We start from the raw sequence: 14,423 nt of genomic DNA on the forward strand, positions 1-14,423 counted from the left end.
TCTTCAACAGTTCTCCCTTGCAGGTTTTTTTTTATGGTATTTGTAAAGTGCATACTATGTACCAAGCACTGTACTAAGTACTGAGATAGAAATAAAGATAATTATGTCAAAGTCCCTGTGCCACATAATGCTCTCAGTCTTTACCCCCATTTTACAAATGAGGTAGCTGAGGCAGAGAGGTGAATTGATTTGCCCAAGATTACACAGCAGACAAGTGGGGGAGCTGGGATTCGAACCCAGATCCACAGACTCCCATGCCCATACCCTTTCCACTAACCCATGCTGCTTCTCAGTTGGAGAAGTGCACGAATAGCATCATGTCATTATTTTGTGCTTTCATGTTTTTATCATTTCAGAACCGTCCTTTTTTGCTTTTTGCATAGAAAAAGCCGGTTGTTGTGAGGTTAATTGCAGTAATTTAAACTTAAAACTTTTCAAAGCATCTTAGCCCCTAGTCTACCTGGCATGCTGGGAACTGTGTCTTCCAAATAAATTAACAGGGCAATTCGGTCTGTACCCATTAAACTGAAAGAAGGGATGAGACTTTGGATAGGAGAAATGGGAAAAGTTTCTAGGGTTTTCAACTCGGAGACTCTTTCCAACATGATCCTTTTCCCCACCCATGTAAAAGTTGTCCATTTGACATGATATTCCACAGTCCCTCAAAGTCTTTGTTCCCTTGAGAAGGCTCACCACTTTTCTTGTATTTTGCTTTCTTGCCAGTTAATTCCATCTGCTCAGGCATTGGCCTGTTTGTAGATCCTAAAATGAAGCCTCCCACAGAGACCCAAGTGACCTATTTGAGGCAAATGGTGTTGGCAGGCTTGGGGGACCATGTAGCCAGGAAGATCCAGAGTGAGGAGCTGCTGGATGAAAAGTGGAGAAATGCCTACAAGGTAAACGCCTGGTCTGTATGTCTTGTTCCCTTCCAGATTGGCTCCTCGAACTCAGGCCCCGCAGCTAGTGTGGGAATGGCCCCGGTTTGGCCAGAAGGTAGCAATTCCATGGAGCTCATTACATGTTTCTCCTCCTTCCCACCTCTTGAGTTTTCCTGTTTCTTCCTTGGAGTGCCAGTATGTTGAAAACTGACTTGCTGAGGTCGGGTCTCATTTATTCACACAAGTTGTCTGCAGTGAACAACTCACCCCGGCTTTAGTTCCTCTCTAAAGCTGAGCTTGGACCCTGATTCCCAAGGCAGAGAATGAGGGTTCAGCACTCGGATTGCCCAAAACTCCACTGGGGTGAGCTATCAGATGTGAGTCATGAGTCCCCCTCTTTCTTTCTCTCTCTCCCACCATAGACTCCACTCTTGGATGACCCTGTTTTTATCCATCCAAGCTCAGTCCTTCTCAAGCAGCTTCCTGACTTTGTGGTATACCAGGAGATTGTTGAAACCACCAAGATGTATATGAAAGGTAAAAGCTGTTTGCTCGCTACCCACCCTGCACAACCTTTCTCTTTTCCGATGATTTTATGGGGCTCAAATTGTAAAGATTTACTTTCTGTCAAAGATCCATATTGTTCTCCCTGATTTGGAATCAGCAAGCGGGTATCAGCTTTTCGATCGAGTCTTCAGGGGGAAGCTTATAAATTGGTCCAATAAGTCGCCGGAACCATAAATCAATGCTTCTGAGCCCTTTCTGGCCGCTACAGAACCAGTGCTCTTAGGGCCCCTTTCTTTAAGTAGCTCTGGGTCCCAAACATAATTTCATGGGCACTGATCACTCTCCAGGATAAATCCAGCTCTTTCTCAAGTGCCCTACTGGACTGGGAGTTCTAGCAGACCACTAGTGGATTCCAAATCTCCCATGGATTCCAAATCTCCCATCTGTGTTCGATTTTTTACAAGGTATTAGCCCATCTGGGAATGTGTGGCAGAAGATGTGCTAAAATGTGTTTTCTTCTGGTTCTTCCAGGTGTCACAGCGGTTGAAGCGGAGTGGATCCCGGTCCTCCTGCCACTATACTGTCATTTTCAAAAACCGCTAGAGGACCCTCCCCCAGCCTACTGTCATGAGAGCGGCCGCGTCAGGTGTCATCGGGCCAGCATGTTCTGTGAGTGTTGGGGAATGGCATATATCAGCTTGCTCTGGGCACAGCAACTTGTATGTAGCACCTCTCCACTCCTATAGGTTAAGATGATATGGAAAATACCAAGGCACATGATTACACAGCACACAAGTGGTGGAGCTGGGATTCGAACCCATCTCCACTGACTCCCATGCCCATACTCTTTCCACTTGACTATGCTGCTTCTCAGTTGGAGAAGTGCGTGAATAGTATCATGTCGTAATTTTGTGCTTTCATGTTTTTATCATTTCAGAACTGTCCTTTTTTGGTTTTTACATTGAAATGAGCATAGAAAAAGTGGGTTGTTTTCCTTACATTTCCTTACTCTAGGATTGCCACTCTAAAAACATCAGCATCTGGCAAAAAGAGAAAACTCATTTTCTAGACTGAATGCTCATTGCGGGCAAGGAATGTGTCTGTTATATTGTCGTTTCTACTCTCCCAGCGCTTAGCACACTTCCCGGCACATAGTAAGCACTCAGTAAATACGACTGATTCATATATTCCGCATTGGTATATTCTGCACCCAGCTACGGAGACATTCAGATGGACTGAGAAATTCACAAGTCTGAGCCTTGAACAAAGTGAGGCAGATAAGAACCACATAGTTCTGCTGCTCCCAAACTTGCAGCGGAGGGTGGATTTTGTATCTTCATAGTAAAAATAGTTTTTGTTGGTATCCTATTCTGTCCACGGGCTGTTGGTTTAACCTCAAATGAAAATGACTACTGAAAGCTACAAGTCTGGCTTTGGATCAGTGAAGACTGAAGTGTTTCACCCTTTCCTTCCCCCTGTTCCTCCTCAAGGCCTAAGAAAAATCCTGTTCCTGCAGCAGCCCAGCAGAGAGTGATATTTTTGGTATTAAATGCTTAATGCAGTGAGATGGATCATTACAGAAAGCAGTCACCACAGACAGGGGTGAGGTTGGCACTCTGTCCAAAGCAGCACAGAGCCTTCTGGGGAATTTGCTTCAAGTCAACTTTGTAGGGGGCTGCTAAATCCAGGGTGGCCTTCTAAAGGAGGTCATCAAAGCCAGGTGTCCTGAAAATTTTGTTTTCGTTCTTTTGGAGAGGGGGAGCAGCGGCAGAGAAACCTCTCCCCGTCCCCTACTTTCATAGCTGTAGATTTGGTGTTTTGTGTCTCTTTCTAATCTAGGCTTCTCTGGCAGTTCAGACCTTTCCTTACCTGGCTAGTTGCATTCTCAAGCCTTCTGTCCTTTCAGATCGTGTTGGTTGGCAGCTCCCTGCCGCTGAAGTGGATTACCCAGAGGGAATTGAACGCTACAAATACTTTGCCAAGTTTTTACTGCAAGGAAAGGTAAATCCTGTTGGCACCTTCCCCTTTTGGGGTCATTTTCTGACAGTCTGAGGTTCTCTGATGGCATATCGTTCTCTTGCTATGTAGGTCTTTCCCAGACTCGCCTCCTACAGCAACTGTTTGCTGTCCAGCCCGGTCACGATGCTGAAGACATGGGCCAAGTAAGTGTTCATTAAGAAGTAAGCAGTGAGGGCCGTGGGCAAAGGGGTGATGGCATCCCCATGGCCGTTTGTGCTGGCTGCCCAAATGGTTCATTTCCGGGCTCTGACAAGCATTTCCAGTTGGGGCCCAGGAGCTCCTATTCCTGACCTGGCAGCTCTTTGAAACCTGCCTCTCCCAGCCTTCGTCTCCCCTGAAATACCTGCCTGCTTTTTGCGCCTGTGCTCTTGGTGAAAATTTGGTACTTCTGGTGGGGCCAACCTTTTGTTGTTTTTTTTTTCCCTCACTTGGAGTTGAAGCAGAGACTTCTCTGTTGGAGGGGTCCAGGGAAAGCAAAGAGCCCCCAGTGCCGGGTCTACACAGGGCCAATTTAAGAGTGGGGTCAAATCGTTTAATGGACGTCACCTGTGTCTTCACGGTGCTAGAAGCGCTGACTCTGCTGGCTGTTAAGTTTTGGAAGATTTGGTATTACATTGGGACCATGGGAACTTCACCTCTCTGGGCCTCAGTTTCCTCGACTTTCAGAATAGGAATAGCTGCTGCTGCTTAAACCGCGTTGTGAGACTAAAATGTGGGAACTGACTTGAAAGCGCTTTAGAAGAATAAAAATGATGTACAAATTCAAGAAAATATTTTCTCAGGCAAATTCATTCTAAGGAAGGATAGACAGTATATAAAAAATACAGTGTTCCATCCACCCTCCTGGGTGTTTTCCTTTCCTTGCCTGTTGGTAAGCGCCTACCTGGAAACCAGCCTTCCTTAACAAATAGAGACCAGGCTTCTTCCTTAAACAAGATTTTGTGGTGATAACAGTACACCATCCACATATAGCCATTTAATGAGGTTTGATCAAATGAGGTGCCAGTTCCTCCTTAAGTGACGCGTGATGTTTTTTGGTGAAACATTCATCCTTAGACTCCAGCCCAGAACAGAGATACTCCTCAAAGCCCTTGTTTCTGAAAACGCTGATTGCCGAGACGCCTTGCTGAATGCTTGGAAGAGAAATCCGAAATGTAAGTGTGGAAATTAGCCCAGATGAAACCCCCCCCCCCCCCCCCCCCCCGAGCCCTCCCCAGATGATAGTGGTTAATTATGGTACTTTTCAGTATCTACTCCCAAGCACTAGGTTATGTGCTGAGTAGTCCCAGGAAAATGGGCAGGGATCATGTCACTTTCTCTATTATATACTCCCTAGCTCTTAGTACAGGACTGTGCACACAATAAGCACTCAAATACCATTAATAGACTCACTGAGAATCAGATTGGACTCAGTCCCTGTTCTAACGGGGGCTCATGGTCTAAGAGGTAGGGGCCTTCCACAGCCCCAATACATGGGTATGGAGTGAGCCAACCGGTTGAGTTTTTCTAGTGAATAGCTTAGAAGCAGCATGGCCTAGTGGATGGAGCACGGGCCGGGGAGTCAAGGACCTGGGTTCTAATCCTTACTCTGCCACTTGTCTGCTGTAAGAACTTGGGTAAGTCACTTTTCTGTGCCTCAGTTATCTCATATGTAAAATGAGGATTAAGGTGGTGAGTTCCATGTGGGACATGGCCTGTGTCTAACCTAACTACCTTTTATCTACCCCAGCACTTAGAACAGTGCCTGGCACGTAGTAGGTGCTTAACAAATACCATCAAAAACAAAAAAAAAATGCCATCAGCTATCTTTAATCACTGAATTTGACACTGTCTTCCTCCGTCAACTCTATCCTCCGTGTCTCTCAGGCCTACAGTTGTCATTATCTGTGACTTGTCTCTCTCATTCAACCAATATATTCAGTCTGTCTTGTCCTGTCAGTTCTACCTTCCACCATTTCCTCTCTAACGGCACTGCTACTATACTGATCCAAGTACTTATCCCACGTTGAATAAGTGCATCTGCCTCCTCCCTGACCTCTCTGCCTCCTGTCTCTCCCCATTCTAGTCCATGCTTCACTCTACTGCCCAAATCTTTTTCTAAAAAAAGGTTTAGTCCACATCTCCCCACTCCTCGAGAACCTCCAGTGGTTGCCCATCCACCTCTGCACCAAACAGAAACCCTTAAGCACTCAATCAGCTCACCCGCTCCTAAGGTATCTCACTGATTTCCCTCTGCAACCCAGCCCACACACTTTGCTCCTAATGCCAACCTACTCACTGTATCTCGATCTTGTCTCTCTCCCTGCTGACCACCTGCTCACATCCTCCCTCTGGCCTGGAGCTACCTCCTCGTTCTTATCTAGCAGACTACTGCTCTCTCCATCCTCAAGGCCTTATTAAAATCAAATCTTGTCCAAGAGGCCTTCCCCTAATAGACCCTCTCTTTCCCACTCCCTTTCGCTTTACATATGCACGTGGGTTTGTATCCCTTAAGCACTTGATATCCACCCCACCCTCAGTCCCACAGCACTTGGGTACTTATCTCCCTCTGCTCCCCCTCTACCCCCCCTTCACCTCTCCTCAGCTAAGCCCTCTTTTCCTCCCTTTCCTTCTGCTCCTCCCCCTCTCCCTTCCCCTCCCCTCACTGTACTCGTCCGCTCAACTGTATATATTTTCATTACCCTATTTATTTTGTTAATGAGATGTACATCACCTTGATTCTATTTGCTATTGTTTTAATGAGATGTTCATCCCCTTGATTCTATTTATTGCTATTGTTTTTGTCTGTCTGTCTCCCCCGATTAGACTGTAAGCCCGTCAAAGGGCAGGGATTGTCTCTGTTACCGATTTGTACAATCCAAGCGCTTAGTACAGTGCTCTGCACATAGTAAGCGCTCAATAAATATATCTCTAATTTATTTACATTAATGTCTGTCGACCCCTCTAGACTGCAGCCTCCTTGAAGACAGGGAACAAGTCTTCCAACTCTTGTATTGTCCTCTCCTAGGCGCTTAGAAGAGTGCTTTGCACCCAGTAAATGCTCAATAAGTACCATTGCTTGATTGAATGAAAACCGGTTGATGGCAACCAATCTCGTTTCAGACTTGTTATCCGCCTATTGTGAGTGGATCCCTCAGGCCATGCATGCTGACGTCACCAAAGCCTGGCCACCCATCCAAACATGAGCCTTCAGATGTGTCCTCTGCTCCAGCTGGTGCCTTTGATCCTGACATCTTGGAATCTCACCTGGAAGAAATCTTCATTTCTGTGGGTTTTTCTTAAGACTGAGAGACTGCTTCCCCGAGCGGGCTCTGTCCTGTTGGACTACAAGTTCTCTTCGCTTGCTCCGAAGAGCCAAGATGAACTAAGTATGTGCGGACACAAATCTAAAATACTTATTTCCCTGTCGTATACGAATGACACTCCCAATGTACAATTACCCCATTTTACAGTTTTGTAATATTTATTCCTAATGGACAGTTTTATGCATCTTCTTGGTATTTATTCATCCAAGTTTTAGAAATGTGCTCTTTAGACTATGTTAGTCACTGGCACTCTGGCAGGTCCTGTTGATTTGTGTGAGCCCCTGGACCCAGTCCCATGAGCTAGGTCAGGTTCAGCCTAAGGTCAGGCTCACCATGGCACCCCCCACCCCAAAACAAACACGCACTCACTCCTAGTGCCATTTTGGGCCAGAGTGACCACAGCACAGCTACTACGATGCTGCTGTGCCTATACAGTGTGATTCTTTTTTTCCAGTAGGCTGCCAGTACCTAAAAGTCTCAGCAACCACTGGGACAAGCCTCTGCCAGTATGTGTATTTTGGCATGCTTCTTCTCCTTCCAAAATGAAGGTGTTTCTCCAAGTACCATGTGCAGCCTCTATTTCAGACTTTCAGAATCTAATGGCTTGAAGTGTCCAGGTGATATGGTTTCTGAATACACTTCTGAACCCCACAAATCCCTCGAGCAGCTCTGATGTCTGGGCAGCTGAAGCAAGTTTCTCATTGGTGAGGGAACATTTTAGTACAGTGCCCTGCACACAGTGACCGCTCAATGAATACGATGGGATTGATTCATTGAGTATGAAATGTCCCACTAACATCATCATATGGCATTAGAAAACTTGGATTCTTGATGAGGATTTTAACTCACTGTAGAGCTTGGTTTAACAGTGGTAGCGTTTCCTCTGAGTTGGATCTGCAGGAATACATCAGTGTTTCCTGGAGGGAGGAACTGCACTTTCTTTCCTGAAAATAAAGATTCACAATCTTTCCATCGAGCTGAGCCTAACCTAGTCCTGTGGTAAGAAGGATTTTCCCCCTCCATGTCTACTGGGAGTAATGAGAGGACATTCAACCAGCATTCAACCAGTGATGCTATTTACAAAAAGATGCCAAGCTTTTGGTAGATGATCTGATGTAAATAGTCAAGAATGGGGATGAAATAAAGTATGTTATGTGTACATACAGAGCACTGTTCTGTGGTGTTATTTTATTATGATTAGTGTGTTTCAAAATAAGGCCTTCAGACCGGGCCCTAATTTAATCCACACAGATGAGAATCGATTTTGTTTTTAAAAACATCTCCCATGGTCATCTGTTATAATATCTAACAAGTCACACAGCCAGGAAGTCATCTCTTCCTTTTTTTTTTTTTTTTTAGAAGTTTTTTGGTTAGCGCTTACTATGTGCCAGCACTGTACTAAGCATTGTGGCTAATACATAGAGCCTTCCTATGTGTTGTGGTTTAAGCCTCATTCCTTTTATTCTAGTCCCAACTGAGACAGAGAACAACTCTGTCCTGATGCTTCTCCCCTTCATTCTTTTCCTCCCTTCAACTATCTGCTCACATTATGGCACTTTTCCTTTTCTGGGAGATTATCCTGACCCTGTATTAGAAACAACACACCAAGCCTTTCTTCAGCAGTTGAAAATCAAGGACTGTGGCTCAGTGTAATCGCACAGGTTCTGGCCTTGTCTTCCACATTAGAGATTAAAGTTGTGGGCAGGGATCCTGGTGCTTTGTTATTCTGTGCAGCCCAAGCCCCCAGGATAGTGGCCAGCATCAAGTGGGGACTCTGTAAATGCAATTATAACTGCTGCAGAACTGTAGGAGAAGCAGCATGGCCTAGTGGAAAGAGCACAGACCTGAGAGTCAGAATAATAATAATGATGATAATGATGGTATTTAAGTGCTCACATGTGCCAGGCACTGTTTTAAGCACTGGAAATATGGTATTTGTAAAGCGCTTATGTGCCAAGCACTGTTTTAAGCACTGGGGTAGATACAAGGTAATTAGGTTGTCCCACATGGGGCTCACAGTCTTAATCCCTATTTTACAGAGGAGGTAACTGAGGCACAGAGAAGTGAGTGACTTGCCCAAAGTCACACAGCTGATAAATAGGAAGAGGAATAAACACAATCCCTGGCTCTCCAGAGGCTTCCAGTAAAGGGGAGAGGATTAGAGTCAGGATTAGAACCCACGACCTCTGACTCCCAAGCCCATGTTCTTTCCATTAAACCACACTTCTGCATTCTAATCCCTGCTCTGCCACTTGTCTGCTGTGTGACCTTGGGCAAGTCACCTAACTTCTCTGTGCCTCAGTTACCTCATCTTTACAATGGAGATTATGCCTATGAACTCCATGTGGGGAATGAACTGTGTCCAACCTGATTAGCTTGTATCTATAGTGCCTGGCACATAGTAAGCCTTAACACATACCATTAAAAAGAAAAAACTACACAGATGATAATTTGACATGCTTGCAGGCCTCTAAGACTCCCAATCTAAGGATAAGGGGGAAAAGGTTGGTGACAGGCACATAAAAGGTCAAACAATAAAAATGCCAAAATACAAGGCAGGCATGATGGATATAATAAGAGCTCTAGAGCACTGGGGCTTGAACAGCTTCAAATGTTTCAGCACTCAGGGCTGTCCAGAATACAACAGTTAGAATGGCCACAGCTTCAGATTTCCTAACAAAGTAGTCAAGACAAGACCTACTGTATGCAAAGCACTGCTAATTGCTGGGAAAAGAATACACGGAAGAGGAATAAACACAATCCCATGTCCTCCAGGGGCTTCCAGTAAAGGAGAGAGGAGTTTGGCAAGAGACATAAGAGGAAAGAAAAAAAGATCTCAAAATAAATGACAAAAGCTTAGAGTGAGCTGTGTCCTCGTGTCCCGGAGAAGGGGTTGAAGGGAGCGTGGCGTGGGGCTAGGCAATCCTTAGGTCTTCAGTGGTAGAGCTGTCAGGTTTTGTGCCGCTGCCGTTTCCCTTTTTAAGAAGGGAACTGAGGTGGTATCCGTCTCTGGCCCCTCGGGCGCTCAGTAAGGAAGGTTAAGAAAGAATAATGATCAAGCAAAATCAATAAACGAACGGAGCGAGGGTAACCAAAACGGAAGGTGCAACACAACACTGCTAAAGGAATGGTTTTTAGGCTTCTCCCAGCTCCTCAGCAGGCCCATCCCCAGTTCAACAGTCACAACTTTGCAGTGTTCCAATCGTTGTTACAGGTGTGTGGCAGGTCCACTTTGTGTCTGTGGTGGAAGGTGGGGATGGGGACTGTGTTCCAGAGACCTCGGAGCTCGGGGCAAGGGGGGACCGCTTGTGGCTTGTGGCTACCCCAGCTCTGGGTCATGGGGCTGGCAGGTAGGGGACGCAAACCTCGCTCCCTGGACTTCGGGGCTCAGATTCATCCACGAATCTACAGCCCATCATCCAAGCATCTATTTAAACCCTTCTTGACCCTTCTATCCTCTCTCATTTCTCTCAATAGTCTACTAATAACAATTGTGCTATTTGTTAAATGTTTACTATGTGCCAAGCACTGTACTAAGCGTTGGGATGGATACAAGCAAATTGGGTTGGACACGTGGGGTTCACAGTCTCAATCCCCATTTTACAGATGAGGTAACTGAGGCACAGAGAAGTGAAGTGAACCTCTCCAACCTTCTGAAAGTATTGCCCGGCACAACCGCAAAAGTATTGCTCTGGTTATGGGTGACTTTCTGTGAATGAGTGTTTCCTTTTGTTTTTCTTGAACCTACCGCCTTAAAACTTCACCTGTTGCTAAGGGACTCGATGAATGACAATTCTGTATTCACTCTGTCTACTCTGTTATTTTGTAGGCTTCAATCATGAGTAGGATGACCAGTTACCTGGTTTTCAGCTGGCCTATCCTGACTGGTTCTTATACATTGCAGCACAGGATGTTCCCACTTCAAGCCTCCCTCTGCCGCAGATCTTGGTGCCAAGTTTGACAGTTCAGACATGGCAGCAGGTTTTCTCTTCACCTGAGAGGGAAACTCAAAGGCTTTGGAACTAGTGGGAAGGTTTAGAGGTCCTTCCAGAGAAACATTTCAGAATCGTGTAGAATCAGTGGTTGCACAAAATGGCATCTATGATGCCACCGTGGAAAGAGCCCGGGCTTGGGAGTCCGAGGTCATGGGTTCAAATCCCGGCCCTGCCGCTTGTCAGCTGCGTGACTGTGGGCAAGTCACTTCACTTCTCTGTGCCTCAGGAACCTCATCTGTAAAATGGAGATCAAGACTGTGAGCCTCACGTGGGACAACCTGATTACCCTATATCTACCCCAGCGCTTAGAACAGTGCTCTGCACATAGTAAGCGCTTAACAAATACCAACATTATTATTATTAAGACACTGCATGCTAGCCTAATGGGTTGACATGTCTGGTATATGGGAGGGCCACCAGTGACCACCCTACATCTGAGCCTTCATCATTCCTGACATTATGATGATGTGCCAAGCACTGAGCTATTTGTTGAGGAAAAATATGATAAAAATGAGTAAGGGTGGTCCCCTCCCTCAAAGGCTCACTGCCTAAATTCTAAGAAGGCATAGTACAAAAGTCAAACTCAAGAAATCCTGATGAAATCCATAACACAGTAACAATACAAACTTCAATCACATTTATTGAGCATTTACTATGTGCGGAGCACTGTCCTAAGCACTTGGACGAGTACAATATAACAGACTTGGTAGACACTTTTCGTGTTTGTTTATTGTATTGTACTCTCCCAAGTGCTTAGTACAGTGTTCTTCACACAGTAAGTGCTCAATAAATATAACGGACTGACTGACTGCCTTTAATAAGCTTACAGTCTAGAAGGGGAGACAGGCATCAATATAAATAAATTACAGATATGTACATAAGCCCTACCGAAGGTGCACCTCCTCCAAGAGGCCTTCCCAGGCTAAACCCCCTTTTCCTCAGCTCCCTTTGCTTCCTCCTCACCTCGACTCGCTCCCTTTGCTCTTCCCCACTCTGACCTCACAGCACAAGAGCCCGGGCTTGGGAGTCAGAAGTCATGGGTTCAAATCCCGGCTCAACCACTTAGCAGCCTTGTGACTTTGGGCAAGTCACTTCACTTCTCTGGGCCTCAGTTACCCCATCTGTAAAATGGGGATTAAAACTGAGCCCCACATGGGACAACCTGATCACCTTGTATCCCCCCCAGCGCTTAGAACAGTGCTTTGCACATAGTAAGTGCTTAACAAATGCCATCATTATTATTATTATGCATATATCTATAATTCTATATTGATGTCTGTTTACTTGTTTTGACATCTGTCTCCCCACTCTAGACTGTAAACCCATTGTGGTCAGGGATTGTGTCTCTTTATTGCTGTATTATACTTTCCAAGTGCTTAGGACAGTGCTCTGCACAGAGCAAGCGTTCAACAAATGATTGAATGAATGAATGATTGAATGAATGCATGCATGCTAGGGGTCTGAGGGAGGCGTGAAAAGGGGAGCAAATCCAAGGGCGAGGGCAACTGCAGAAGGGAGCAGGAGAAGAGGAAATGAGGGCTTAGTTAGAAGAAACAGCATAGTGTACTGGAGAGAGCACAAGCCTGAGAGGTAGAAGGTCGTGCGTTCTAATCCCAGCTCTGCCACTCGTCTGCTCTGTGACCTTGGGTAAGTCACTTCACTTCTCTGGGCCCCAGTTACTTCATCTGTAAAAAAAAATGGGGATTAAGACCGTGAGCCCAATGTAGGATAGGCACTGTGTCTAACCTGATTAACTTGTATCTCGAGCGCTTAATACAGAACTCTGCACATAGTAATCGCTCAATAAATATGATTGAATGAATGAAAGGCCTCTTGGAGGAGATGTGCCTTCAATAAGGCTTTGAAGGTGGGCAGAGTCATTGTCTGTTGCAGAAGAAGAGGGAGGGCATTCCAGGGTCAACGGCAACGGTGAGACAGACGAGATGGAGGTTCAGTGAGTAGGTTGGCATTAGAGGAGAGAAATGTGCCCGCTGGGTTCCATGTTGTAGGAGGGGGCAAGGTGATTGCAGGTCCAAAGCAGTTCCAACAGCTACCTCTATTTAGTATGGCCAATTGCCAGGCTAGGATTGCCAGGATCGTCCCCCTCTACTCCCTCTGCCATCCCCCCTTTACCTCTCCGCAGCTAAAGCCTCATTTTCCCCTTTTCCCTCTGCTCCTCCACCTCTCCCTTCCCATCCCCACAGCACTGTACTTGTCCGCTCAACTGTATATATTTTCGTTACCCTATTTATTTTGTTAATGAATTGTACATCGCCTTGATTCTATTTAGTTGCCATTGTTTTTACGAGATGTTCTTCCCCTCGACGCTGTTTAGTGCCATTGTTCTTGTCTGTCCGTCTCCCCCGATTAGACTGTAAGCCCGTCAAACGGCAGGGACTGTCTCTGTCTGTTGCCGACTTGTTCATCCCAAGCGCTTAGTACAGTGCTCTGCACATAGTAAGCGCTCAATAAATACTATTGAATGAATGAATGAATGCCATCATTCAAACAATTTGCCAACGTTGAGGTACTTTAACTGCCTGTCCTTCCTTAAGTCTACAAATTATATATTGTAAACAATTACGTGTCCATCTCCCCATCTAAACTGTAATCCCGGCTCTGCCACTTGTCAGCTGTGTGACTGTGGGCAGGTCACTTAACTTCTCTGTGCCTCAGTTACCTCATCTGTAAAATGGGGATGAAGACTGTGAGCCCCACGTGGGACAACCTGATTCCCCTGTGTCTACCCCAGCGCTTAGAACAGTGCTCTGCACATAATAAGCGCTTAACAAATACCAACGTTATTATTATTATTATGTTATGGGCAAAGGACACGTCTACCAATTCTATTGTACAGCATTCTCCCAAGCTTTTAGTACAGCGTGGCTCAGTGGAAAGAGGCCGGGCTTCGGAGTCAGAGGTGATGGGTTAGAATCCCAGCTCTGCCACTTAGCTGTGTGACTGTGGGCAAGTCACTTAACTTCTCTGTGCCTCAGTTACCTCATCTGGAAAATGGGGATTAACTGTGAGCCTCACGTGGGACAACCTGATCACCCTGTATCTCCCCCAGCGCTTAGAACAGTGTTCTGCACATAGTAAGCCCTTAACAAATACCAACCTTATTATTATTATTGTTATTACAGTGCTCTGCCCATAGTAGGCCCTCAGTAAATTCCGTAAGGATTGTCTCTATCTGTTGTCGAACTGCAGATTCCAAGCGCTTAGTACAGTGCTCGGCACACAGTAAGCGCTCAATAAATACGATTGAATGAATGAATGAAAGTAGAACACAGCAGAGTTATCAGACACGTTTCCTGCCCACAACGAGCTTTTGTACATATCATTTTACTTCTTAGGGTGGCTGAGCACTCCTTCTTCCTGTTTGTAAATTCTTTAAGTGTGTCTTTCCTTCTAGTTTGTAAACTTTTGAAGGGCAGGGGTTCAATAAACATTTTTGAGGGACGAAATTGTTCTGGAGTCCAGGACCGTTTCACTTATTTTCAGCCTGCATGAAGCTTTGCAGCCGCCAGGGGGCAGAGTTGGCTGAAGTTCAGGTTTTGCAAACGAATTCCGACATTTTCTTCTTCAGCGACGGTTTCTGCCTGTTCCAAAGGATAAAAGCCAAGTTTTTTGCGTATAAGACCAGCCATGGGCTCTGATCTAAATGTAAAATATTCTAATCAGGTTGCTTTGACCATTTTCTTTTAAAAAAGAAAAAG

The 14,423-nt window shown here is 45.5% G+C and overlaps 1 protein-coding gene across 1 annotated transcript in view; it reads left to right on the forward strand.

Annotated features, from left to right (window-relative positions):
- DHX37 (DEAH-box helicase 37) overlaps nucleotides 1–7,876 on the forward strand; it is a 37,317-nt gene extending 29,441 nt beyond the window's left edge. Inside the window, exons 21-27 of the mRNA XM_029057883.1 lie at nucleotides 724–896; nucleotides 1,301–1,415; nucleotides 1,917–2,054; nucleotides 3,292–3,386; nucleotides 3,474–3,547; nucleotides 4,461–4,558; nucleotides 6,507–7,876. Of these exons, the coding sequence (XP_028913716.1) occupies nucleotides 724–896; nucleotides 1,301–1,415; nucleotides 1,917–2,054; nucleotides 3,292–3,386; nucleotides 3,474–3,547; nucleotides 4,461–4,558; nucleotides 6,507–6,589 (776 nt within the window). The 3' untranslated portion in view covers nucleotides 6,590–7,876. The remainder of the gene's footprint in view (nucleotides 1–723; nucleotides 897–1,300; nucleotides 1,416–1,916; nucleotides 2,055–3,291; nucleotides 3,387–3,473; nucleotides 3,548–4,460; nucleotides 4,559–6,506) is intronic.
- Nucleotides 7,877–14,423: the final 6,547 nt, after the last annotated feature.

The sequence above is a fragment of the Ornithorhynchus anatinus genome, chromosome 2 (assembly GCF_004115215.2).
Source record: "Ornithorhynchus anatinus isolate Pmale09 chromosome 2, mOrnAna1.pri.v4, whole genome shotgun sequence".
Lineage (NCBI taxonomy): Eukaryota > Metazoa > Chordata > Mammalia > Monotremata > Ornithorhynchidae > Ornithorhynchus > Ornithorhynchus anatinus.